This window comes from Callospermophilus lateralis, chromosome 6, assembly GCF_048772815.1.
Source record: "Callospermophilus lateralis isolate mCalLat2 chromosome 6, mCalLat2.hap1, whole genome shotgun sequence".
Lineage (NCBI taxonomy): Eukaryota > Metazoa > Chordata > Mammalia > Rodentia > Sciuridae > Callospermophilus > Callospermophilus lateralis.
Window position 1 is genome coordinate 122,747,770 of NC_135310.1, and position 26,314 is coordinate 122,774,083.

Below are 26,314 nucleotides of genomic sequence, written 5' to 3' on the forward strand. Positions count from 1 at the left end.
TTAGTTACATCTCCAGGCTTTTTAATTTTTTTTTTTTTTAGACAAGGTCTTGTTAAGTGATCCTCTTGCTTTAGCCTCCTAAGAATCTGGGATTACAGGCATGTACCACCTGCCTGGCTCAAATACTTTATTGGGTTGGGGTTGTAGCTCTGCAGTAGAGTGCTTGTCTAGCTCATGTGAGGCCCTCAGCACCACATAAAGATAAATAAATAAAATAAAGTTATTGTGTCAATCTACAACTAAAAATATATATATATTAAAAAAATACTCTTTCTGGATCCAAATAAAGAGTGTTCCTGGGCTGGGGCTTTAACATATCTATTTAGCAAGCCCAAGGCCTTGGATTTGATTCCTAGCAATGAAAGAAGAAAAAGAAGGAGGAGGAGGAGGAGGAGTGGAAAGAAGGGAGGGAGGGAAGAGCACCCTAGTTTCTTATTTTCTGTTCCTTCTCAGTTTCATTGATCAAACCTCCTTTTCATTTTTTAGACCCCTAAATATTAGATGGCCTCAGGACTCTACACATGGCCCTCTTCTTAACTTTAAACCAAGCTCCTATGCAACCATTGTCCCTTAACTGGATTCTTTGCTTCCATTCTTTTTAAAAATATATATTTATTTTTAGTTGTAGATGGACACAATATATTTTATTTATTTATGTGGTGCTGAGGATCAAACCCAGTGCCTCAAGCATGAGAGGCAAGCGCTCTACCACTGAACTACAACCCCAGCCCTGCTTCCATTCTTGACTGATATAATCCATCTCTTATGCAGAAATCAGAGTAATTTTTTTATACAGGGATTGAATCCAGAGGCACTCAACTGCTGAGCCACATCCCCAGTCCTTTTTTGTATTTTATTTAGAGACAGGGTCTCACTGATTTGCTTAGGGCCTCACTAAGTTGCTGAGTCTGACTTTGAACTCTCCAACCTCTTGCCTCAGCCTCCTGAGCTGCTGGGATTTCAAGCATGAGCCATCACACCCAGCTATCAGAGTGATTTTTTAAAATTACCAAATATCATTTACCTGCTTAATCCTCTGCTGGCTCCTGTCCACCCAACTATTGAGGTTCAGGACACACTATCTCAAATTATGCTACCTTGTCTTGCTGAATAATTTGCACTGAAGGAAAAGAAACTCAGAAGCAAGACCTTTTAGCTTTGTGCCTATCCTTTTTTCTCCTCCCTTTTCTCCTGCATGGCCAACCATAGAAACTAGAAACCCTCTCTTCTAAAGCCAGCTATAAAATCTAGAGAGATTATACTATCCTCTATTGTCTTTATTTGTATAAGAGTGGTCTATGAAGACATGTTCTAGCGCTCACTTTGGCAGACATATACTAAAATCAGCACAGCCCCTGCTCAAGGATGATACACACATTCATGAAGCATTCCATACTGAAAGGAAGGAAGGAAGGAAGGAAGAAAAGAAAAGAAAAGAAATAAATGCTCTGACTTGCCTTGTCGGATAGAAGATCATAAGACCCTTGTTCCAAAAGAGGTCTTGCCCCATATCCAGGAGGAACAAATGCTATTCAAGGCCAAGAAGAATCTGAACACATAGACCTTGCTGAGTGCCTCTCTTCTGTTTCCATTAGGTCATACTCTTTTTGTCCAATTACATTTCTACACCATTCATTCTTCACCAGATCCAAGCAGAAAAAAGGACAGTTTTCCCTGGTCTTTGGGTTGTCATTTCTGAAGATTCCTGTGTCTTATAAAACTTTGATTAAATAAATCTGATAACTTTTTCTCTTGTTAATCTAACTCTTGTTATAAGCTATTGACCATGACCCTTATGATGGTCAATGAAAGGGGAATTCACATTTATGTCCCTATAAAACAAAATATTAAGTCCACACCATGGCCTATGAGGCCTGACGTTGTTCCTCCCTACTTCTGACTTCATCCCCTCTGTCCCACCCACTCTGACCTCCTTTCTGTTCTTCCAGTTGTAATGATTTAACATAAAGCTCCAATTCCTTCCTGCCTTATGGCCTTTTCACTTCCTTTTTCACTCCCCAGACATTCTTCCTCCAGATACCTGCATGGCTACTCCCTTACATCAGTTATGTCATTGCATAAATATCACCTCCACCCTCATTACAGGGTTAAAATTAAAAATAGCACCACATATACCTGAATTTTCCACCTATTCCCTTACCCTTCTTTATTGTGTTCATATTGTGCCTAACATTGTATCATATTTTATGGGTTGATTTTTTCTTTTTCCTTCTCTTTTTTTTTGTGCTGAGGATTGAACCAGTGCCGGGTTTCTGTTCTCACAACTAAAAGGCTCAGGGGTCACTCCAGGAAAACTGGGCTGACTGGGATGAGCAAAATAACCAGACAAGAGACTCAAATGTTGACTGCTGTGACAGCTCCTCTGATCTTAAGGGTCCGCAGGAAGAGAGAGAGAGTGTGAGAGCACGCGCTGACCCCTTTTATTGAGGAGAAGCTATTCAAATGAGGCAAGGGGTGAGGTTTCAGGGGGCTGAGTCTATCTTCATGATGTCCACTGTCAACAGGTTGACTGACACCTGGGTAGGCCACACCCAAGGGCACAGTAAGAGAAGGGGACTCACACAAGGCACTTCCATGGAAGATTCTACCCTAAACAGGGCAAGGGGTAATATTACAAAGGAACAGGTGAGCATAGTTTCACCCATGGGGCTGTAGCAAGACACACCCATGCAGGAGACACCAACCCTCGAACCCAGAAGGGTGGGGAAAGCTCTGCCACATTTCTGTGACTGAGCGCCTCAGCACCCAGCCAGGAAATGTGACTCAGTCACGTGCAAGGTTGGTCTCCCACAAACCAGGGCCTTATGCATGGTAGGCATGCACTCTACCAGATGAGCTACCTCCCCAGCCCCTGGATTGACTTTTATTGACTATCATCTTCCCTCAAATGTAAACTACAAGAAGCAATCAGGGCTTCTATTTCACTGCCTTATATCCAGCCCCTAGCACAATGCTTAGAACAAAGGAAACTTTGAATAAAGATTTGTTGAACCAGGGACTGGGAGTGTAGCTCAATGGTAGAGTATTTGCCTAGCATGCCTAAGGCCCTGGGTTTGATCTCTGGCACCACCAAAGAAAAAATAATTTGTTGAATAACTTACTGAATAAGTAACTCATAGAACTGTGCGAGGAGCAAATGGGATAATGTATGTGAGACACTTAGCACAGTGACTAGTATTACAGTCATACTGCATGGTCAGTGTTGGCCAAAGAGCAGTTCATATTACACACTTTATTGCAAAAAAAAAAAAAAGTCTGCCTTTCACTGTCTCATCCTGCCTAAAAACTCTGCCTACAGGGAAGCACAAACAAACTGCTTTGGGAGAAGGGAGGAAAAATCTTGACACAAATCCCAGCAGAACTAAAAACCAACCACAGAAATCAAAACTAAACAGAAGGGGAAATTTATTTAACCTTTGGAAAGCTAGAATTTTTGTCTCTCATGCTGATGCTAAATGGCAGAGTGTTAGTGTAGCATATGGTTCCATGTGGTGAATGTGGAATGCAAAGGAATGTGAGAGTATAAAAACTTGCAGCCAGCTCCTTGCCTGGTGACAGGGCAGCACAAATAGGTATTGGAATAGCCTGGGAAAATTGAGATTGACAAGCTGGACATAAATAATGCTGGGGGTAAATTAGTTTCCCTTTACTTATCTCTCCTGTCTTGTGTTTCTTCTGCATCTACAATAAATCTCTTCATGGGCTGGGGATGTGGCTCAAGCGGTAGCGCTCTCGCTTGGCATGCGCGGGGCGCTGGGTTCAATCCTCAGCACCACATAAAATAAAATAAAGATGTTGTGTCCACCAAAAACTGAAAAATAAATATTAAAAAAAAAAAACTCTTCAGTCTTCACAGGTCAAAACTACGGCCATCTTTCAAGGTTCAACTCTAAATCCCTCTATGAAGACTTTTCAGATCAGTACATCCCTGATTAAAATAACTTCCTTGCCACCTAATTTTTTTCCCCCTGGAGCATTTCATAATATGATTCTTTACATTTATTAGATGACTGGTGGGAATCCACCACATTTTCATATTTAATCGACGAGTTCTGAGTACTTGGTTAAGAATTTTTGTGTGTTGGAGATTGAACCCAGAGCCTCCTACATGCAGGCAAGCCATCCACCACTGGGCTACACCAATCCTATATAGTATCTTTTTTGTGTGTGTGAGATGAAGTCTCATTATGTTGCCCAAGTTGGCCCCCAAACTCCTCTGCTCAAGAGATCCTCCTGCCTCAGCCTCTCCAGTAACTGGGGCTACAGGTGCATGTCACTGCATCCCTTTACACTCTCAAATCTCTAAGGGAAAGAGAGGGCAGAGACATCATTCTTCCCTCATTCCACAGTCCAAGCTTCTCTCCCAAGAAAGTAATTTTTCACCTGTGTCTTTTTATGTCTTCTTCAGATCCCATGTTCTATAGCCAGGCCTGGGGGTGTAATTCTCCTGGCTTATTTCTTTCCTTTGTCATGGTTCCTTCGTGACTACCCCCAGAGAATATAATGAGGCACAGCTGGGAGAGAGCAAGCACAGTGAGTCAGTCAACATTCAGGCAGTACCTATGCATTAGGGGAGAGCCTGTACTTTTCCCCATTTCTTTACCTACACATGTTGAGGCCTGGAAGAATTTATGGGTCCATGGATGTCTTCCCTGGGGACCTCTGAGTCCTCTCTCAAAAATGTAAAATTCAATGTGTCTGTATGATGGTAGGGATGGAATCCAGGGCCTCATGCATGTTACGCAAGTGCTTTACCACTGAGCTACACTCCTAGTCCTGTATTTTTTTTTTTCATTTTTTAGGGGGGTTATCTTTTAAAAATAAAATGCTTTAATTCAGGGCTGGGGTTGCCTAGCATGTGTGAAGCACTGGGTTTGATCCTCAGTATCACATATAAATAAAAAATAACGGTCCATCAACAACCAAAAACATTTTTAAAAAGTGCTTTCATTCATGATTTAAATTAGTTTTATTTTACTTATTTTTAGGGCATAAAACAATAAAAATATGGAATACTTTATGAATTTGCTTGCACAGGGGCCATGCTAATCTTCTCTGTATCATTCCCATTTTAGTATATGTGCTACAAAAGCAAGCACTTGACTTATTTTTAAAGAGGTTTGCACTACCTTTACATTTGCACTTATATTCACAATAGCAACAAAGGATCGACTAAAAAACAAAGTAGACTATTTAATTCAGTGTTTTTCAATATATAGCCTAAGTGTCTATTCTCTGAGGTTCAGCTCCAACTCATTCTTATAATATCAGTAAAAATTTCTCAGTGTATGGGCTGGGGATGTGGCTCAAGCGGTAGCGCGTTCGCCTGGCATGCGTGCGGCCCGGGTTCGATTCTCAGCACCACATACAAACAAAGATGTTGTGTCCGCCGAAAACTAAATAAATACTCTCTCTTAAAAAAAAAAAAAAAGAATCGAAAAAAAAAATTTCTCAGTGTCAAAGAATGTTCCCTCATCCCTCATCATTCTCTCCCATAGCATCTCACACTTCTCTTCCTATCATTGTAATTACTGACTTTCCTTGGCCTGACTATAAGTTTCATGAAGGCAATAACTAGGCCTGTCTTGTGCATCTATGTATCCCCAGTTCACAGCATGTTGCTTGGCATATAGCAGGTGATCAACAAATACTTATTGAATAGATGGAGAAGATATAACACACACACACACATACACAATCACAACCCTGTGGAATCTGAAATATACAGATAAACAGCAATAAGAGAAAATATTTCAAAACACAGATTCGTAGCAGGGAGCAATTTCTTTTGAGAGAAACTGATCTCTATCCAGAGATTAGGTGTGATTTTTTATTTTATTTTTTAGGTGGGTACAAGGGATTGAACACAAGGGTGCCTAACCACTGAGCAACATCCTCAGCCCTTTTTATTCTTTGAGACAGGTTATCACAAAGTAGCTTAGGGCCTTGCTAAATTGCTGAGGGTAGCCTCGAATTTGTGATCTTCCTGCCTCAGTCTCCAGATTTGCTGGGATTACTGGCATACCCCTATACCTGGTAGGGTGTCATTCCTTTGTGACTTGCTTTAGACTGCCTTGAAATCCCTGAAATCAAAAGAGGAAGAGGGAGGAAGAAGAGATGGATTAATTTTCAATAGGATCCCAGGGATTCCAGAATCAAAGTAGTTAGCCATGGGGTGGAAGCAGTGTTGACTAAGCTTACTCTGGCTCAGAACCCAGAAATAAAAATCAAGGGTAAATAATGTCTAGATTGGGGCTGGGGTTGTGGCTCAGCAGCAGAGCGCTCACCTAGCAGGTACAAGGCAGTGAGTTCAATCCTGAGCATCACATAAAAATAAATAAATAAAATAAAGGTATTGTGTCCAACTACAACTAAAAAATTTAAAAAAAAGAATGTCTAAGTTAGTGACCTGAGGCTCAACACAAAACAGGAGAGGGCTGTTTTAACTCAACTCTGTAGTTAATGATGAAACCAATGCACAGCACACACATACACTATCCTTGCATGGTCCTTGTAGTCCAAGGCACAATGAGACAAAACTGAAGAGGGAGTCAAAGTGAGGTACGAAAAGGATTCCTTCCCCCTGAAGAGTTGTGGTGGCCCAGTCTGTGCAGGTAGCTGGCTAAGCAAGGATGAAATCACAAAAGAAACTTACACCTACTCAAACAAGGAGGACCAGTTTCCCCCTGCTACATTCAATGGAGCAAGTTATACCAGTTATATATGCAAAATGTAGAACAAGCTGAAGAATGGGATGAAGTTATTTTGGAATCATTCAGGAGTGGTTGAACCAGCAGGAGCATCACCTGGTTGCTTGTGGAAATGCAGAATCACAATCCTCATCTTAGACTTCCTAAATCAGAATCCGCAATTTAACAGCTTCTTCAGTTGACGTGTATTCACCTTAAAGTTTGAAAAGCACTGATTTCTTGATTAAATGAATCTTGAAAGGCAATGCTGAATATAATGTAAAAGGTAAGGAAAAGCCTCAAGTGGTCCCCTAAGGGAATCATGCCGGTGGGAGAGAAAGAGGCCGGAGGGTTTATCTTGGATGGAAGGGGCAAAGGACCCGGTAGGAGTTGACCTCTGCTGGGATCCCCGAATTTAGGAATAATAGCACAGAAGGGCCTGAGGTTGCTGGATAAAAGGACTGCTGCCACTCTCATTCCCCATCACCACCCCCATTCTCTATTCTATCTTCAATCTTCCGGGTTTCCTACTCCAGGTTTTCTTCCCACTTTGAGTAAACAGACCAGGTGGACCTCAGCGGGGTCGGTTCAATTTCCCCTTGTTCAGTTGCTTCGGCCTACTTCAGTTGCTAAGGCCCGGAGCTTCGTGGTTGCGGAGGAAATGATGTCATGCGCAGTAGGCGGGCCAAATAGGTTCATCCCCGCTCCCGATTGGCTGCCAGAAATTTGACTGGTTACGCAAGTCTCGCGGGCTCCAGCGTTAGTTGTCAGTATCAGCTGCTCCTAGCTTCTAGGCAGTCCTCTGAGTCCAGCACTAGACTCCGAGGACAATAACCAGTAAGCACTTAGCTTCGGAAGGAGAGAAGATTCGAGTAATCCGGCTCTTACCACCATGCTAAGTGTTTTGGATGTTCAGGTAGTTTTTTACCTCATCGGGTGTCCGTAGGGAAGCTACTCGAACCGTAGGGAATTGTGGAATTTATAGTTCTGAATCTGGTTTGGGTGGAACCGAAGCTTGAGGAAGACAAGAGATTTTGGGAGCTGGGAAATAAAAGCGGAGGAGGGGATACTTTCAGTCTAGGAGCCTCGGTCTCAGATGAGAAAGAACGAGTCGGAGTCTAAATTAGGAGTCCAGCAATTAGCATTGTTATGATTTTCTTTTCAGTTGCTGACCTGAACCTGATCTGTTCCTTTCAAATCAGAACTGTTCATTCACAGTGGAAGGAACCAGGCAGACAAATGGAGACACCATCAGTAAATCCAACGGGAGAGAAGGACACCTCTCAACTGAAGCAACAATGGGAAAGGAACCCCCAGGAAAACTTTGATTCAACTACTGAGTTTAGGCAGCAGACCCAAAACCTTCCTACTGAAACCCTTGAGCTGAAAATGAGTTCAGATCCAGCCAGCCAATTTATACAGAATCCTCAAGGGACTGAAAAACTGGTCACTAGACTTGAAGGAGACTCTGATAAATCTCATGAATCAACTCGTGAGATGCCAGAGTTCCTTCAAGCTTCTGATGTCTGGTACTGTCCTGATGGGAGCTTTATCAAGAAGATCATAATCCGTGGTCAAGGCTTGGACAAACCCAAGCTAGGTTCCCGCTGCCGGGTACTCATTTTGGGGTTCCCTTTAGGGTCAGGGTTGCCAGAAGGCTGGACAGAGCTAACTGTGGGTGTTGGGCCTTGGAGGGAGAAAACTTGGGGAGAACTCATAGAGAAATGCTTAGAGTCCATGTGTCAAGGTGAGGAAGCAGAACTTCAGCTCCCTGGGCACTCTGGGCCTCCTTTCAGGCTCACACTGGACTCCTTCACTCAGGGCCGGGACTCCTGGGAATTGGAGATCAGCGAGAAGGAGGCCCTGGCCAAAGAAGAACATGCAAGGGGCTCAGAACTATTTCGGGCTGGAAACCCTGAAGGGGCTGCCCGATGCTATGGACGGGCTCTTCGGCTGCTGCTGACTTTACCCCCACCTGGTCCTCCAGAACGAACTGCTCTTCATGCCAATCTTGCTGCCTGTCAGTTGCTGCTCGGGCAGCCCCAGCTGGCAGCCCAGAGCTGTGATCGGGTGCTGGAGCGGGATCCTGGCCATTTAAAGGCTTTATACCGTAGAGGGGTTGCCCAGGCTGCCCTTGGTAACCTGGAAAAAGCAACTGCTGACCTCAAGAAAGTGTTGGCAGTAGACCCCAAAAACCGAGCAGCCCAGGAAGAGTTGGGGAAGGTGGTCATTCAGGGGAAGAAACAGGATGCAGGGCTGGCTCAGGGTCTGCGCAAGATGTTTGTCTGATTAAAAGTTAAAAAAAGACAGGAACCTGTGAATTGTGTCTATTCTGTGAGATTTTTAGGGGCCCAGTGGGAGGGTTTCAGCCCATATCTTATTTACAATTTTTTTGCCTTGCTGGGGGAGATAGCAGTGTTCTCAGACAATCTTGGGGGAGCATATTTATCTCCGAAGAAGCTATCTCAAGTCTAAACTTAGGACTGGCTGGGGAAGATGCTAGACCTTTAAATCCTGGGAACTACAAGTCCCAGGCTCCTTGTCGCTGGGGCCTGTTTGGCGCGTGCGTCAGTTTTACAGCCAGCTACCGTGGAACTACTATTTCCACCGCCGTGCTCCCATTGGCCCTGCCTGTACAGCCATTTCTTTTCTCAATTCATGTGCTCAGCATCCAGGTCTTTTACTGGTCGGTAGGACTTCCGGGACGCCCCCCTTTTTTAAAATAGTCAACTGATTAGTTGGTGATGGGGAGAGGCGGGCCTTGGGAACCGTCTCATGGTCGGGGGGTGGGGGGGTAAGATGGCGGAGCTGATGCTCCTCAGCGAGATTGCAGACCCGACACGTTTCTTCACTGACAACCTGCTGAGCCCGGAGGACTGGGGTGTGCGGAGTGAGGCGTCGGGGAGGGAAGACGGCCATGGCCAACTGTGTCCCTGAGGCACGCGGGAAGGAAGCGAAGGCCAAAGAGAAAGGCTGGGCGAATACGGAATCCACCACCCGAAGGAGGGCGGAGCAGGGCGGGGGATCGTGGTTTCGGGAGATGAAGGAGTTGGGGAAGACCTCCGTTCCCAACGGGAATGTCGAGTTGTTCCGGGGTCGGGGGAAGGAGGGGCTGAAGTTCTTTCGCTGTATCACTTTTCAAGTGGGCGGGCGGTGGGTCTGGCCGGGCAGAGCCAATGAGGGATGGGGCGGGGGCTTGTGTGCGATCGGTAGGCTGGGCGGTTGGACGACCCTCCTGACACTCCGCACTACTTGCAGACAGCCCCTTGTATACTGGCCTGGATGAAGTGGCCGAGGAGCCGACGCAGCTCTTCCGTTGCGTGGAGCAGGATGTCCCGGTATTGCTCCCCTAGCCTTTCTCTAACCCTTGGTGGGTGGGAGTGGACCCAGAATTATGACTTGTTTCAAGACCAGAGTCATCCCTATTTTCTTACATTCCTTCTCTCTGATATCCCCCTTTATTCAGTTTGACAGCAGTTCCCTGGATGTGGGGATGGATGCCAGCCCCCCTGAGCCCCCATGGGACCCACTGCCTATCTTTCCAGGTAAGATAGTCTTTGTGGTTGCTTCAGCCTTCCAGAATCCCTTATCTTCCCACTGTTTTCTAGAAACTATGTCATCCCCTGAGTCCTCACACCTCCTCCCCATAAGTGCCTGTGCACTGTTTTTTCCTTTGATCCCTTCTGTGTGTTCCTTCCTCCATGCTCTTGTGGAGATATCTCTACCACCTCCCCACCTGCCATGTCCCTCAACACGTTTTAGACTCTTCTCAGGCTTTGCTTCCTGGTAATTATCTAACCCCTTTTCCTCCAGATCTTCAGGTGAAGTCTGAGCCATCCTCCCCCTGCTCTTCCTCCTCCCTCAGCTCCGAATCATCACATCTCTCCACCGAGCCCTCCAGCCAGGTGAGAGAACAGTCTTCCTACTCTGTGTTGCAGGGACTTTTCTCCATTCCCTTTATCCCTGGATGCTGAGGAAATGATTTGCTCTGAGTCATGAAGTGGAGGGAGGTGTCTTCTGCCTCTGCATTTTCCATATTCCTTTCTAGTTGTCTAGAAGTGAAAATGGAGTCTTTTTATATACAGAGATATGTGGCAGCAGTGATGTGGGGCTGGGAAGAAAAGAGGTGTCACTGCTGAGAATTCTGGAGCTATTCTTGCCCAAGTTGTCTACTATATAGCAATATTCCAAATCATGAAATTTTATCAGCCTTCCCAGGAAGAAAGTAGAAAGAAAAAGCAAAGGACAAGAGATAGCTTAGAGAGATGCTCAGTACCATTCAGACCACAATAATTGTCAGATAATTGACAAGCTCTAAAACTTCTGTTTTTGCTCTTACTCTCAACACCTTCCTTGTTTTCTTTCCTCTTTTCTGCTTCCCTGTTCCACCCCGATTTTCATCTAGGTCCCTGGAGTAGGGGAAGTTCTGCCTGTGAAGACAGAGTCTTTAGCACCCCCACTATGCCTCCTGGGAGATGATTCAACTTCCCCATTTGAAACTGTCCAGATTACTGTGGGCTCCACCTCTGATGATCCCTCAGGTAATAACAACCTTCCACTGAGGGGCATGGTAGCCCATGCCTGTAATCTCAGTTACTTGGGAGGCTGAGGCAGGAGGATCACAAGTTTAAGGCTAGACTCAGCAACTTAGGGAGACACTATCTCAAAATAAAAAGAACTGTGGATATAGCTCAGCAGTAGAGTACTTACCTAGTGTATATGAAGCCCTGGGTTCCATCCCCAGCTTGGTAAAAGCAGGAGGAGTAGGGGGCAGCTGCCATAGTTTTGGGGCTTTACCAAGGTAGTCTACTTCTGTGTATGTATAAAGATAGAAAAGGGGTGTAGGCAATAGGACAGGAACGACAAGGTGGGGTGGGAAAATAGCAGGTAGCAAGGAAAAGGGCCAGGAATGAAAGGGAGAATTTTCAGAAACTGAAGCAAAGGTGTTGATATCGATGATTTCTCTTTTTCTTGTTCTTAGTGTCCTGTTGTATTATTCAACTTACCATTAATTTGCATTTTTAAAAAACTGTGGACAATTTAGGACATATTTGTGTTATTTTTACTCCAACTGTTTTATTTTTATTTTTTTGAGCTGAAGTCTCGCTGTATTGCCCAAGCAAACCTTGAACTCCTGGCCCCAAGCAATCCTCCTGCCTCAGCCTCCAGAGCACCATTCTACCCATCTTCTTCCAATATTTAATTATAAAAATTTTCAAAAATACAGAAAGGTTGGAATACCATATATCTAACCCCTAAATTCTACAGTTAACCTCATTTGTGCTATTTTTTTTGGTGATTTTTAAGTTTATTATTCAAAAGCACATTTAGCAAATATTTATCGAGCACCTAATTCATATTAGATACTGGACAGCATGTTGGGAAAGCAAAGATGAAAAAGATGTGACCACCACTCTGACTTAAGAGTTCTGTAATATAGTAGAGAGAAAGACAAATATGAGTCAGTATAGCTGTGGTCATTCCAGCATAAAGATCTTTGGATGGTAGGAGGAAAGTTCATGAGAGAGGGCTGCTTAACCGGAATGGGGCTGGATGTGGGACTTGCTCCTGAAGAAAGGTTTCCTGAGCTGAGATTTTGTTTTGTTTTACTTTATCCTTTTTTGTTGTTTTGGTTTTTAATGGATGTAAATTAATGGACATAAATTATTTATGGAGTATAGTATAATACAAGTATACAATGTATAATGATCAGATCAGGGTAGTTAGCGTTTTTTTTTTTTTTAAAGAGAGAGAAAGGAGAGAGAGAGAGAGAGAGAGAGAGAACTTTTTTTATTTATTTTTTAGTTTTTGGCAGACACAACATCTTTGTTTGTATGTGGTGCTGAGGATCGAACCCGGGCCTCACGCATGCCAGGCGAGCGCGCTACCTCTTGAGCCACATCTCCAGTCCGTAGTTAGCATTTTCATCTCCTCAAATATTATGATTTTCATGTTTGGGAACTGAGCTGAGTTTTGAAGGACAGATGGAAATAAACCAGATGGATGAGAGGGCTGACTTGTGAGTATTTGAGGACCCTGCAGCTCTTTGGAGTGGATGTAAGTAAGGTGAAGAACTACAGAGGCTAGGGGACCAAGTGGGCAAGGGGCCTCTTGTTCAAAGGCAGTTGGGAGCCTTTGAACAACTAAGTGAGGGGGAAGGCATAGGATTATAAAGATGTCTCTGGGGCCTGGAGACATAGCTCAGTTGGTAGAGTGCTTGCCTCACATGTACAAGGCCCTGGGTTCAATCCCCAGCACCACAAAAATAAATAAATAAGTAAAAGTAAAATAAAGAGGAATGGATTGTAGAGAGGCAAGACTATAGTGAGATGGACTAAGGAAGAAACTCATGCCATTAATCAAGAGAAAACATTCCAATGCTGAGAAGAAGACAGATTTGAGAAAGAATGAAATGAAAGGGATGAACTTCAGTGATCCTTGGCATTGAAGAGAGGTAGGATTCAAAGAGGGTGCCTTGGTTTCTGACTTGCCAGGTACCAGTGCTTGAGGGTACTGTTTGCAGGATGGAGACTGCAAAGGCAGGAATTTTCTGGTCAAGGAAGATGATTCTACACTTGATCTTGGCCAAGAAGCCATCAGGGAAGAGGATTAATTCAATGTTGGACATGATGACTTTTTATTTCAAAGTGCCTTTCGCCTGGTTAAACTCCAACAAGAAGCTGGAGAGCAAGGGAGTCCACTGCTGCAATCCATTTAGATTTTCTTCCTGGACCTCAGCAGTTCAAGGAAGGGTAGAGAGTAGTTTAGAGAGACAAACAGATCATATCTAGCAGACTATTAAATGTTACAAATAGGGCACACACAATAAGAATTGAAAGACTTTTAGCAGCAAAGATTGTGACTTGGTAAAGCACATTGTTATTAAAGTCAGATTCTTCCCTATTTTTTAGGTATTTTCAAGGTCCTATACTTTATCCATTACTGTGATAGGAGCATAGTCCCAGCATTTGGAGAGCTTTGTGAGGGCTATAGCACACAAATAATAGTGGTCACCTCATGGATTCAGGTGGTACATACTTGTAATCCCAGATACTTGGGGGCACTAAGGGAAGAGGATCCCAAGTTCTAGGCCAGCTTGGGCACCTTAGCAAGATTCTGTATCAAAGTAAAAAAAAAATTTAAAAAGGACTGGGAAGTAGCTCAGAAGTAAAGCACCCCTGGGTTTAATTCTCAGTGCCAAAAATAATAACAGCAGCAGAAATAATAATGATAGGGGCTGGGGATGTGGCTCAAGCGGTAGCGTGCTCGCCTGGCATGCTTGCGGCCCGGGTTGGATCCTCAGCACCACATACAAACAAAGATGTTGTGTCTGCTGAAAAACTAATAAAAATAAAAATTCTCTTTCAAAAAAAAAAAAGAAAAAAAGAAATAATAATGATAGCAGTGATCTCTGAGGAGGGACGTTGGGTGGGTAGTAGACAGAGAAGGGAAGGAAATTTAATTTTCACTGAATTCCCCTTTGTTCTTTTGGAATGTATATCATATGACTATTAAGTATCCAAAATATAAATTGTAAACTTCAAATAGCAGTATTAGCAATCATAATTTACCAGTAGCAAACAAGTGATGTGAACAGAGGTAGTGGTGAACTATTGCCCTTTGACCTGAATCTGGGTTTCATTTCAGCCATGTGGGTCCTACATTTGTTTTCCTGGAGTTATCAACAAAATATGAAGAGATTTAACAGAAGCTATGGAGGCTCAGAAGTGCCTGAGGCTTTGTAATTTAGTGGCTGGGAAGCTAACAGATAACAAAAGGGAACTAGTATGAAGGAAAAGCAGTGAGCCTCATTTAAGGCCAGTTGAATTTGGGTACATGGGGGCATGAAGATGTAAGTAAGCAGAAGTCAGCTTGCAAGTCAGGATTGGGTGCAAGTGATAGATCACTTGCAAGCTGGGTAGTTCTTAGCGTGGGAGGTACTCTAGGCCAGGTTGGGTGGAAATACGGCAAGACAGGAACATGGGCCATGTAAATACTGGAGACTCTGTTTGCGTCTCTGCTATGTGAATGAACAAGATTTGTGAAAAAGAAAGAGGGAATAGCAAGAACAGCCTTGAGGAAAACTAGCAGTAATAAGAAAAATTAGAGAAACTACTGAAGGAGAAAGAGTACTGAAGAAAGGTAGAAGACGAATCATCAGGGTAGCAGCTTCTGGTCCCTTGTGAATTGCCTGCCTCCGGCCAGAGTAGTATCATAGGTAGAACAAGAAATAACTCATTTCTCCATCTGAACCCTCTTCCACTTCCTCTTCAATATGTACCAGATAATATTAGGTAAATTTATTTCTTTTCTTTTTATTTTATTTAAGTTTATTGCTTTTATTTCTTCCTGCAACCCCACAGATATCCAAACCAAGGTAGAACCAGTCTCTCCATCTTCCTCTGTTAACTCTGAGGCTTCACTGCTGTCGGCAGACTCCCCCAGCCAGGTAAGTATAACTTCCCTTCCTCCTGGAGCTCCTCTGAGCCCTTCCTGCTTCATGGCTGTGAGAGCTTTTCTCTCTTCAGCTCTTTCTCCTTGACATATCTGATACTCCTCCTGACTAACATCTCTCTGGACTGCCCCACATAGGCTTTTATAGGAGAGGAGGTGCTGGAAGTGAAGACAGAGTCCCCATCCCCTTCAGGGTGCCTCCTATGGGATGTTCCAGCCCCCTCACTTGGAGCTGTCCAGATCAGCATGGGTCCATCCCCTGATAGTTCCTCAGGTAATGGGGCCTCTTGACCCCTGGGGTCCTTGGTAAGAGGCCCATAATCCTGAAATTCCATCTTCCTCTCTTTTATCTTCCTTTAGGCAAAACCCCACCCACAAGGAAGCCACCACTGCAGCCCAAACCTGTGGTGCTAACCACCGTCCAGATGCCACCCAGAGCCGTGCCTCCTAGCACCACTGTCCTTCTACAACCTCTTGTCCAGCCACCCGCAGGTACTAAAGAGGGAGGAGGCAGGCTGGATTGACCTGGACAGAGAGCTCCCAGCCATGGAAGCACCCAGTCCTTGGGTGCTTTGGTGCAGGGATAGACAGAGGACCCCATGTAACTCATAGCTCTCTGACCTCCTGTTCACCTGCCCCAGTGTCCCCAGTTGTCCTCATCCAAGGTGCTATTCGAGTCCAGCCTGAAGGGCCAGCCCCCACTCTTCCACGGCCTGAGAGGAAAAGCATTGTTCCAGCTCCTATGCCTGGGAACTCTTGCCCGCCTGAAGTGGATGTAAGTATTGGGAAGAAGAGGAGTAGAGCTAGTGGTAGAAAGGGACGAGAGAGAGGGGGCTAGGGTTGTGGCTTAGTGGTAGAGTGCTCACCTAGCATGCATGAAGCCCTGGGTATGATCCTCAGCACCACATAAAAACTTAAAACTAAAAAATATATATATTTTTTTTAAAGGAAAAGGAAATAAAGGGATGAGGGAGGACTGGGGATGTAGCTTAGATGGTAGAATGCTTGCCTTACATGCACAGGCCCTGGGTTCAATCCCCAGTACCCTGCCCCCGCCCCACCACACACACACACACACACACACACACACACACACACACACACACGGTGATAAGGGAAATCTCTCTTGGAGAGAATGGTGGATGAGGAGGGAGTTAAGATATGGGAGCAGAAAGTGAAGATGTAGACCTATAGATGATCCTGGAGGTCAGAGTACAAGGCTAAACTTTGTGCAAGTACAAGGCTAAACTTGGTCTCTGTAAACAAGGGCTGGGAAGAAGGAAGGCCCACCAAGTAAAGAGGTTTTTACCAGGATGGAGGAAATTCTTCCTGCAGTCTAATTTCTCCCTCCTCTGAGTGACAGAGGGAACAGGGAATGGTTGAGAGAAGGGTTCCTTCCCTGGAATGTTTTAGTAGAAGAGGAAGCCCCTCTGGCTGAGGAGGTGGAAGGTAGGAACAGCCCTTGGGAGATTTGTGTAATTAGTCCCTGAGGCCTAGGGGCATTGGTTCCCCTTTCCAGTCCATCCATCATTTTCTTTTTGCCTCCTCCTCTCTGGGTGCCTAGGCAAAGTTGCTGAAGCGACAACAGCGAATGATCAAGAACAGGGAGTCTGCCTGCCAGTCCCGCAGGAAGAAGAAAGAGTATCTGCAGGGGCTGGAAGCGCGGCTGCAGGCAGTGCTGGCAGACAACCAGCAGCTGCGTAGGGAGAATGCTGCCCTCCGGCGGCGGCTGGAGGCCCTGCTGGCTGAGGTCAGACTGGACTGTCCTTGGGAGATGGGTTGCAACACAGGCTCCACGCGATGACATCCTGTCTCTTTTGCTTCTCCTGCACCTTAGAACAGCGAGCTCAAGTTAGGATCTGGAAACAGGAAGGTGGTCTGCATAATGGTCTTCCTTCTCTTTATTGCCTTCAACTTTGGACCTGTCAGGTGAGACCCTACTCATTTCCCTAGAACCCTCTGGGTGGAGCTGACCCTCACAACTGTCAGATTGCCTGCTTTGGCCAAGTCTGTTTCCTTCCACTTGTACACAAACAGTTCTGGTGTCCTCAGCAATGGTGGTATATCCAGCAGTCTTTTTGCTCCACTGTTTCCTTCATGATGGCACATTGTACAATAGATAGATGTTGGTGATAATGTTGATAAAAATAATCCATATTGAACTGGGAATGTAGTTCAATGGGTAGAGTACTTGCCTGAGATGTTCAGAGCTCTGGATTTGATCCCTATTAACCACCAAACAAACAAACAAACAAAAAAGTGACTGTTAAGGGCTTACTGAATTCTAGGCTCAAGGCTAAGCATTCTTTTTCTTGTTTTCTGGACCTATAAGGTAAAGATGGTTCCTATTCCCATCTTAAGATGAAGTGACTTGGTCTTACTGGAATCCAGGCAATGTGACTACAAAGCCTTTACTCTTTATTTTTGGTACCAGGGATTGAACCCAGGGGTACTTAACCACTGAACCACATTCCTAGCCCCTAGACAGGGTCTTGCTAAGTTGTTGAGGGCATTGCTAAGTTGCTGAGGCTGGCCTCAAACTTGTGATCCTCCTGCCTCAGCCTCCTGAGCCATTAGGATTACAGGCATGTGCCACATCTGGCAAGCCCTTACTTTTTTTTAGTTGTAGACAGACATAATACCTTTATTTAATTTATTTGTTTTTATATGGTACTGGGGAATGAACCCAGTGCCTCATATGTGCTAGGCAAGCATTCTACCACTGAGCTACAACCCTAGCCACAAGCCCTTACTCTTTTTTTAATATTTTATTATTATTATTATTTTAGTTGTATATAGACACAATATCTTTATTTTATTTTTATGTGGTGCTGAGGATCGAACCCAGGGACTTGTGCATGCTAGGCAAGCGCTCTACCGCTGAGCCACAACCCCAGCCCTAAAGCCCTTACTCTTTTTTTTTTTTTTTAATATATATATTTTTTACTTGTAGTTGGACATTTACTTATTTATTTTTTATGGTGCTGAGGACCAAACCCAGTGCCTCACATGTTCTAGATGAGCGCTCTACCATTGAGCCACAACTCCAGCTCCAAGCCCTTACTCTTAAGTAGATACTTGATAAGCTGGACTTCTTTATCCTGCTCTTTCCTTCTTTGTCCATAGTATCAGTGAGCCTCCTCCAGCTCCCGTCTCTCCTCGGATGAGTGGGGAGGAGCCTCGACCCCAGAGACACTTGCTGGAGTTCTCAGAGCATGAGCCAGTTCATGGAGTTGAACCCCTCCAGGGATCCTCCCAGGCCCCTGAGGAGCTGCAGCCTAGCTCAAAAGGCTTGCCCAGTTTCAGGTAAGGAGAAAGAAGCTGCATCTCCTTTGTGGGTGTAAGCAAGTATTCTCCCTAAAAGCACTTTTGCGTGAAGAGGGAGCCAAAGCTACTCTCCTGCCACTGGCACCTTCCTCGTTGATGTGGGTGTAATGGGAAGTCTCTGATGGGTGCTTCATCCATGCCTCACTCCAGGAACCTGACAGCCTTCCCTGGGGGTGCCAAGGAACTACTACTGAGAGACCTAGACCAGCTGTTTCTCTCCTCTGACTGTCGGCACTTCAACCGAACAGAATCCCTAAGGTATGGGGCAGTCAGGGCTAGGCTCTGACTACAGAGAGATGCTAAGCTCAGAGGCCCTCCACTTCCTGGTTCTCCTCATGTACTGAAGCACCAGCTCCCCTGCCTTATCTTCTCACTCCTGTGTGCAGGACAGAAAAGCATCTAGGGCATCTAGGCCTGGCCCAGACATGTTTACCCTGCTGTGCTTCTCTAGGCTTGCCGATGAGCTGAGTGGCTGGGTCCAGCGCCATGAGAGGGGCCGGCGGAAGGTCCCTCAGAAAACCCAGGAGAGACAGGTAGGATGGGTAAGATTGTTCAAGGAGGCCACTTGAAGAAAAGGGCTAACTGTTCTGGGGAGACATCTTGTTGTGGAGGTTTCAGGAATTGTTTGGGGAAGTGGAGGAATGAGCGTGAGATGGGGGCCACCTGTTCTTCTTCTAGAAGTCTCAGCTACGGAAGAAGTCACTTCCAGTTAAGGCAGTCCCCACCCAACCTCCTGACCTTCCAGAAAGGTGAGTACTGGCGTGCTTATTTATTAAGTGAGATTCCACTCTAAAGAGCCATACTGTGCTTGTCAGCATTGTCACCAATGAGATTATCCTCCACTTATTCTCTGAGGTCTCTGTCTCTCATACTCTATCATCCTGGCCCAGTGGGAAGTGGGCATTGGGTTTAACTCCTCCCAAATCCTGTTTCCTCACCTGCCTAGGGATTCTGTGGGCCAACTGCAGATTTATCGACACCCAGATCGTTCACAGCCAGAGTTCCTGGATGCGATTGACCGCCGGGAAGATACATTTTATGTTGTCTCTTTCCGAAGGGTAAGTACTCCTGCCCCTGTCTGTCATCCCAGACTCTCTAGCAACCTGTCTTCAATGGGAAGATAAAGAGTAAAGCTGGAGTGCCTGTTTTCTGGCATCTTCTCTTCCACCTCCCAGCCTGGCCCCTCTGTTCCCTAGGACCACTTGCTGCTACCAGCAATCAGCCACAACAAGACCTCTCGGCCCAAGATGTCCCTGGTGATGCCTGCCATGGCCCCCAATGGTAATTCTTTCCCTCTGGGATTTAGGGAGGGGTCCTGAAACCAAGGAAGGAGGAAGTTCTAGTAGGGAGATCCAGCAGGGAAGCTGAGGGAGAAGGGAAGAAGAGTGGGACATTGAGAGATGCTAAGCTCAGAGGTGAGAAGAAGCAGGAAGTAAGTGGAGAGAAAATCAAAACTCAAAAGATTATAATGGGAGGAAGCTAAGGGTGGGTGCTCCTTGGTGAAGGTGCTTGGGCAGGTGGCTGGGCAGAGGGCATGGGCTGGGAACCTGCTAGACTCATGTTCTTTTTTTCCTCTTGACATCCTCTTTTTTATGGCCCCCTCCCCCATCAATATCATTTTCTTTTCCTACCCTGTTCCTCCTCCCTGCACCAAACTCCATCCCTGCCATCCCGTTTCACCCCTGTTATGGGTCCACCTCTGTACCATTGCCTTTTCCTTTCCTCCCTACTCACCATAACTTTTCTGACCACACCTCTGCCCCGCATTTGCCTCCCCTTTCTCCTCTTTCCTGACTCTCCCCTTCTCACAGAGACCCTATCAGGCCGGGGGGCCCCAGGGGACTATGAGGAAATGATGCAGATCGAGTGTGAGGTCATGGACACCAGGGTGATTCACATCAAGACCTCCACGGTGCCCCCCTCGCTCCGAAAACAGCCGTCCCCAACCTCGGGCAATGCCACAGGTGGCCCCTTGCCAGCTTCTGCAGCCAGCCAGGCCCACCAGGCCTCCCACCAGCCCCTCTACCTCAATCATCCCTGACCTCTGTAACTCACACTAAGAATTGGGGGTGGGGTGGGGGGTACAGTGTGACCAATTGGGACTGTTTCAAATTCCCCTGATCCCTGGGTTTGGCGGCAGCTGGTAAATGAAAGACAGGGTATGGGGGCTAAGCACTTATTTGGGGGCTGGGTGGTTCATCTCTCTTCTTACCCCACTTCAGAATATAGGGCTTCTCTCATTCCCATGAACCCCTAGTCCCTGCTTCTTTCTCTGAGAGTATTGAGTGATGTTCAGTTTTGGGATGGGTGGGCTGCTGCATATTCTGTTCTTTTGTTTCTCTGTTTGAGGGTACAAGTGGGAATTTAGTCCCCAGGTGGGACAAGGGACATTTTTACATTTTGGAGCTAGTTACTGGGAGTAAAGGAAGGTTGGTAGAGGGAGATTAGATTTATGTGTGTGCATATCTTCTTTTTTGTTATTAAATAAACAACTTGGAGGGAGTTGAAGGAATGATGATTGCCTTCCTGGCTCATGATGGGGAGTTTTGGGAAAAGTGGCTTCTGTAGAGCCAGCATCACAAAACCAAGCACTGAAGACACTGCTGGTGGTGGGGTGGGTGTGGGATCACAGACCTCATGTCATCCCCTTGCCCCACCCCTGTAACTCTGGGGTATGTCTGTGTCTCACAGGGATGTCTATGGCGTGACAGACTAGAGGATGCAGATCCCTGGAATGTGTCTGAGTAAACAGGAAGGACAGGGGGCCCCACGCCCTTCAGGGTCCCCTGCTCTCCAGCAGGTTCTCCCTCCCCTTGCTTTCCAGGATGAGCAGCTCACACAAACAACAGGAGCTGGGGCCAGAGGGCCCTGAGCCCAGGAAGGAGGGGCCACATTGGAGAAAGGGGTGCTATTTGGGAGGAAAGGGGCATGTTTCTGGCATCCTCTTAGCCCTAAACCAGAGGGACTGGGATCTGAGGGTTCAGATGAGGGGGTTGGTGGGGAGGTCGGGCAAAAAAGACTGTGTATTCTAATTAGGAGGAGGGACAAAGTGAGGAGTTGAGTCTGAGCCCAACTTGAAGAAATCCCCCTCCAGCTGCCCCTGTCCAGCAGTGCCTCAGGCCTGACCCTGCAGGAGTGTCCTGGGTCAGCTGGAGGGTGTGAGCTGGGCTTGGGCTCCACGCCCAGATGACTGGACAGGGGCTGCCTGGGCCAAAAGCCCAGGCCTGAAGGAGGGAGGAAGAACCTCACGTGTCCAGCCAGGCTCTCCCTCCTCCCTACCACCCGCCCATACTGTGTTTGGGGTGAAAACAGACTGGATAACTATGGCAACCTGGAACTGGGGCTCCCAGGAACTAGACCTCTCCTCCCTCCAGAGGGCAGCCCTGGTCCTCAGCTGTGCTTCCTGCACCAGGGTCCCTAGAGCCTTATCAAGCCCTACAGAGGCAGTAAGTTCCATGAGAACCAGGATTTTGGAAGTAGATCACCTGAGTTGGGCTCCTCCTGCTTTGCCTTTTATTAGTGGATGTCCTAAAACACTGTCCTTAGGGTCCTCATCTGAGAGATGTGATACTCCTACCTACATCTTCTGGTGGGGTGAGGATGAAAGATGATATTTTCAGTGTTCACTCCACAGTAGACACACCGTTCCCTCGGGCCTTACTTCTTTCTCTCCCCATTTACATTGCCTTTCCCCCCTCTATTCTCATTTTATCCCATCTGGGTCCATCACTGTTCAACTGTCCTACAGCTCCTCCTCCTTCCTGACTTCAGTTGGAGAAAGTGCTTCAAGCACTGGCATCTCATGCTGGAGGCTATAGGATGGGGCATGCTGCCCCTCCACTAAGTGGCCAAGGATAGCTGGCACTCTGGTGTGAACCAGGCCTCATACCTCTTGGCTGAGGGAGTGGAGTAGCAGGGAGGATGGAGAACTGTGGAGACTGGGTATGCCTGGGGTGGGGTGAAGGCAGGCTCCTGGCTGCTGCCCTCCAAGCCCATGTGGGTTTCCATTTCCTTTGTCCATAGCCCCTTCCAAGGCTACCTCAGCATGCCAGGCCACTGTCACTCCTGCACTTCATCGCTCCCTTCCTGTCTTAGTCCCTCTTGATCAGTTTTACTTTTTTGGGCTACCACCTCCTGCTTCCTCCCTCTGGATCCCCACCTTTTGTTCTCTGTGGTCCCTGACTCCCTGACACCATTGTCCCTCCCTTCCTCTTTTCTGTGCTTCTTTCTTGCCTGCCTTTTTTTTGGCCCTCCACCACAGCACAAATTATCACATCTTTTGACCCTTTATTTCTGTTTTGTTTTGCATTTTGTTTTTCCCCTTCTCTCCCTCTGCTTCACTGTCTTTCTTCCTCTTATTTTTTCTTGGTCTTCTGATCTCCTGCTGCTGACCCTGTGCATGCCTCCTCCCTTTTTCATGTCACCCCCGATTTCCCTTTCCACTCCTTTGTCCACATTCCTTGCCCCTTTCCATTACTTCCTTTCTTCTCCCCCGCTGCAGTCTTCTCCTCCCCCTTCTCTCTTCACTTTCCCGCTCCAGTCCTCTGTCCTCTTCCCAGCTGTGGGGGCCAGGTCTGGGGAGCCTAATGTTTGCCTCATCGTTCTGCTATGGCTTCTCGATACAGCACATCTGGATTCCGGGGCCCAGATGTGTGGTTGCCACAGCGACCTCAGTCCCTCTGGTAAATACAGGCGCCCACCCGCCCCAGAGCAGAAAACAAAACAATTGTGTGACTTTCTTTTGTCACGAGATAGAAATGTCTTCCCTCCTCCCTTCTCCCCACACCCATGTCTCTGGGCAAAGGAAGTTTTAAGGGTCCAGACCCTTCTTTCCATGACTCTCTAGCCCCCTATTCATCCTTGGCCTCTTAGTTCTCTCCCATCTCAGGCTGTTTTCTATATTCCCATCCTCATCTCCCAGCCTTCAATTCCCTGTTATAATGTTGGACATCCTACCCCATATGCAATTTAGGCAGTTTCTTCTCCCTGAATCTATACAATAATTGGATACAGAAAGAAGTTTTAAAAATCGAGCTTCTTTACACTTTCTTCCGCAAGTTCTTCAAGAAGCTACTTTGCTTGTTTCTGTTTTCAACCCCTTCCTTTCCTGGAGCTGTTGGGGAAGGGGGAGAGAATGTAGGCTTTGGAATCAGAAAACTGGGGTGAGGCCCACTTTCACTACTAGCAAATTCTCCTGGACAAGCCACATAATGTCTATGAGCCTTCATTTCCTCATCTACAAAGTGGGATTCATAAAATGCCTGTGTAGGAAACTGCTTTGTAAACGGAAGCCCAGTACAAATGTTTCCTATCTTTCCTTCTCTGGGACTGATTCCTTGGCTCACAGCCTCCTTGGCCTCCCTTCTTCGTTTCCTTCTCTGTCCTTCAAGCCCTTGCCCTCAATTGCCCTTCCTTTTCTTTTTCTTCTCTTTTCCCTTTTCTTCTATGTATATCTTTTATTCTATAACCTCCTGAGGTCAGGACAGAAACTTGGAGGATCATTCAAGGATGGAGGCTCAGAGCTGAAGATACCAGCTGAAGACCTTGAGAACAGTCAGAGCACACGGACAGTTTTGGAAAACACCATGACCTCTCCACCTACCACCCAGGACACCTCAGTGAAGCCAACCCAACACCTGACCAGAGGGCTTCCCTGCCCTCACACCTGTGGTTCCCTGCCAAACACTTGCTCCCCATAGTCCTTTCACAATTCAATATTGACGAGCATTCATTGGTCACCTGTGCTGTGCAAGGCTCAGTGCTTTTCTCAAGAGAAGCAAAATGTTTATAAGGCCTGGACTCCTGGGAAACTGAAATGCAGGAGGTGAGTCAAGATTTAGACAGTCATTATTTTGGAACCTGGAACTACATCAAGCTTCCAGTGGCTTTCCCAAATGCCTCATAAGCTTGTCAACATCTGGAACCCCATGTTCCTGTCTCAGACCCCAGCATCCGGTCCCCAGAGGTGGGCTTCCAAAACATCCTAGGGCCATACTTCTGGTTTTTGCTTCTTTCCAGAGTCTCATGACCACTCTCTGGACTAAATAACCATACTTTCTAAATTCTGAAAAGAATACAGGGCCTGGGGGGTGGGTGAATGGATATAACCATAGAAATTGGAGGGTGTCAAGAGAAAAAAATCCATACTCTCCCCAGGTGGTGCAATTTCAAGACCCTCCCTTGCCTTTGATTTGTCTTCCCCACTGCTTGCTGGGAGATCTGGGAGAAGGTGGTACCTACTCATGGCTCTGAGGGTTCAGGCCAAAACAGAGGAAGGAAGCTTAGTCCAGCTCTATCCAAGATGCTGACTTCATCCTTCCCATCAAAGCCAGGAAAAAAACAGCCACATACACCCAGGCACACGGACATACACGGGGACACCCATGAGAGAGCCCATGTGTGCTTCTGCTCTCAGCCACGCAGAGCTGAGTGGGCAGTGGCCACAGCCACATGCTGTGCCAGCATACCCAGACCCAGGTACCCAGTACATCTGTGACTAGGTCTCTGACCTGAGGTGCAGATACCTGTGCCTCAAATCACATGTGGCATCCAACACATGCCTGTTCTAAGTTCTTTCACTATCACCTATTACTTGGCCAAGGTACACCTTGCTGGTGAGGGGTGGAGAGGAGTCTATCCTCCACAGAGCCTGGGTCGGGTTCTTCCTCAGTGTGAACAGTTCTCTGTGACGGAAGTCCCATTTTTAGCCCCTTAACAGGGCAGCACTGGGAAAATGAGGCCAGAGAAACACCCAACAGACTTAATGTGGGGTGTGTCTGCTTGATCAGTCTTCTGTCTCGCCTGAGACCAACATGCCCTTTTCCTCCAGCCCCTGATTCTCTCCCTTCCCTGATCCTCTCCCTTCCCTGCTCCCCAGGCACTAATTCCCTTCCATTCTGCCTTCCACAACATCACCTTTTCATTTCCACAACATCACCCATATGTGCCTCCTGCTCTAGCTCTTTTCTTCATCCTTTTACTTCCTCCTAACCTCAGCTTTTCCTTCCCTGTCTTCCCCTCAACCCCTACTTCTTCCCACGTCACATATACCCTGATGTTCAGTCAAGCGCTTGCCAAGTTAGTCTCACACATTTTTCTAGGAATTTGCTGAGGTGGGAAAATGAGAACAGGAAAGGGACTGGTCAGAGCAGACAGAAAGGCAGCTTGGTGACAATGTAAGCTGGGGAAGAGGGAACAGGTGGGAGCAATGGAAGCAGGTGGGGTGGATGTGGAACCCCATGGATGGTCTCATGGCAGAGGTTTTAGGGTTAAAGGGGAGGTTGCCTCCTATCTCCTGCTCCTACCTCTGCTCCCTACCCTGCATGGCTAGTGGAGAATAGTTGGGGGGATGAAGGAGCCTGTGCTAGCAACAGATAGGGTGAGATTCCAATTGGAGGAGCATCTGGGAAGAAGTGGAAAAGGAATTTGGGGAAGGAGCAGGAGAGGGACTGGCCATGAGGAACAGTGTTGGCAGAGAAAAGAAACTGGGTCTGAGAAAAGGGGCCACAGGTGGGGAAAGGATGGGGAATAAAGAACTAGCAGGAAGAATAGGGAATGTCAGATTGGGCAAAACTTAGGGTGGGGAGGAGTTTAAAATAGGATGGGAAAAGAACGTGAGAAGTTGAGACAGGATGAAGTGGGTGAGACAAGGGTATGGTGGGACTCTGTGGTCCTGGACAGGGAGGGGGCCAGGATGATGGCAGGAGAACAGGAGGGGTGGTGTCTAGGAGGGGTGGGAGGACCTGCCCTATCTCCGCTCCCCTCCCTGACCTCATGCTGGTCCTCCCCTTCTCCTCCCCCTGCTCACTGCAGGCTCCCTCCTT

At 46.7% G+C, this 26,314-nt stretch overlaps 2 protein-coding genes and 1 pseudogene across 3 annotated transcripts; 2 read left to right on the plus strand and 1 right to left on the minus strand.

Annotated features, from left to right (window-relative positions):
- Positions 1 to 5,022: 5,022 nt before the first annotated feature.
- Positions 5,023 to 5,120, minus strand: LOC143402727 (U6 spliceosomal RNA; annotated as a pseudogene).
- A 2,371-nt stretch (positions 5,121 to 7,491) lies between these two features.
- On the plus strand, positions 7,492 to 9,014 carry Fkbpl (FKBP prolyl isomerase like). 2 transcript variants are annotated; one of them, XM_076857749.1, is made up of 2 exons: positions 7,492 to 7,626; positions 7,876 to 9,014. In XM_076857749.1, the coding sequence occupies exon 2, from the start codon at positions 7,950 to 7,952 to the stop codon at positions 8,997 to 8,999; it is 1,050 nt and encodes a 349-aa protein (XP_076713864.1). In that variant the 5' UTR covers positions 7,492 to 7,626; positions 7,876 to 7,949; the 3' UTR covers positions 9,000 to 9,014. The 2 variants fall into 2 exon arrangements, with proteins under 2 accessions (XP_076713864.1, XP_076713863.1); XM_076857748.1 differs by having other exon boundaries at positions 7,913 to 9,014.
- A 471-nt stretch (positions 9,015 to 9,485) lies between these two features.
- Positions 9,486 to 20,744, plus strand: Atf6b (activating transcription factor 6 beta). Its single transcript, XM_076858902.1, has 18 exons — positions 9,486 to 9,591; positions 9,969 to 10,048; positions 10,177 to 10,255; positions 10,524 to 10,615; positions 11,116 to 11,251; positions 15,074 to 15,159; positions 15,303 to 15,438; positions 15,525 to 15,656; positions 15,806 to 15,939; positions 16,729 to 16,914; positions 17,002 to 17,093; positions 18,291 to 18,470; positions 18,642 to 18,749; positions 18,943 to 19,024; positions 19,170 to 19,240; positions 19,438 to 19,549; positions 19,688 to 19,772; positions 20,303 to 20,744. Exons 1-18 carry the CDS (start codon positions 9,486 to 9,488, stop codon positions 20,530 to 20,532), a joined length of 2,127 nt encoding a protein of 708 aa, XP_076715017.1. The 3' UTR covers positions 20,533 to 20,744.
- The last annotated feature ends 5,570 nt before the right edge of the window (positions 20,745 to 26,314 follow it).

What these genes read in the sequence shown, in the direction of transcription:
- Atf6b (XM_076858902.1), top strand. Translation starts at nt 9,486, where the DNA reads ATGGTCGGGGGGTGGGGGGGTAAGATGGCGGAGCTGATGCTCCTCAGC. An exon ending in ATCCCCTGATAGTTCCTCAG is followed by an intron (nt 15,439 to 15,524) that starts GTAATGGGGCCT and finishes ATCTTCCTTTAG; the next exon opens with GCAAAACCCCACCCACAAGG. An exon ending in TCTTGTCCAGCCACCCGCAG is followed by an intron (nt 15,657 to 15,805) that starts GTACTAAAGAGG and finishes CACCTGCCCCAG; the next exon opens with TGTCCCCAGTTGTCCTCATC.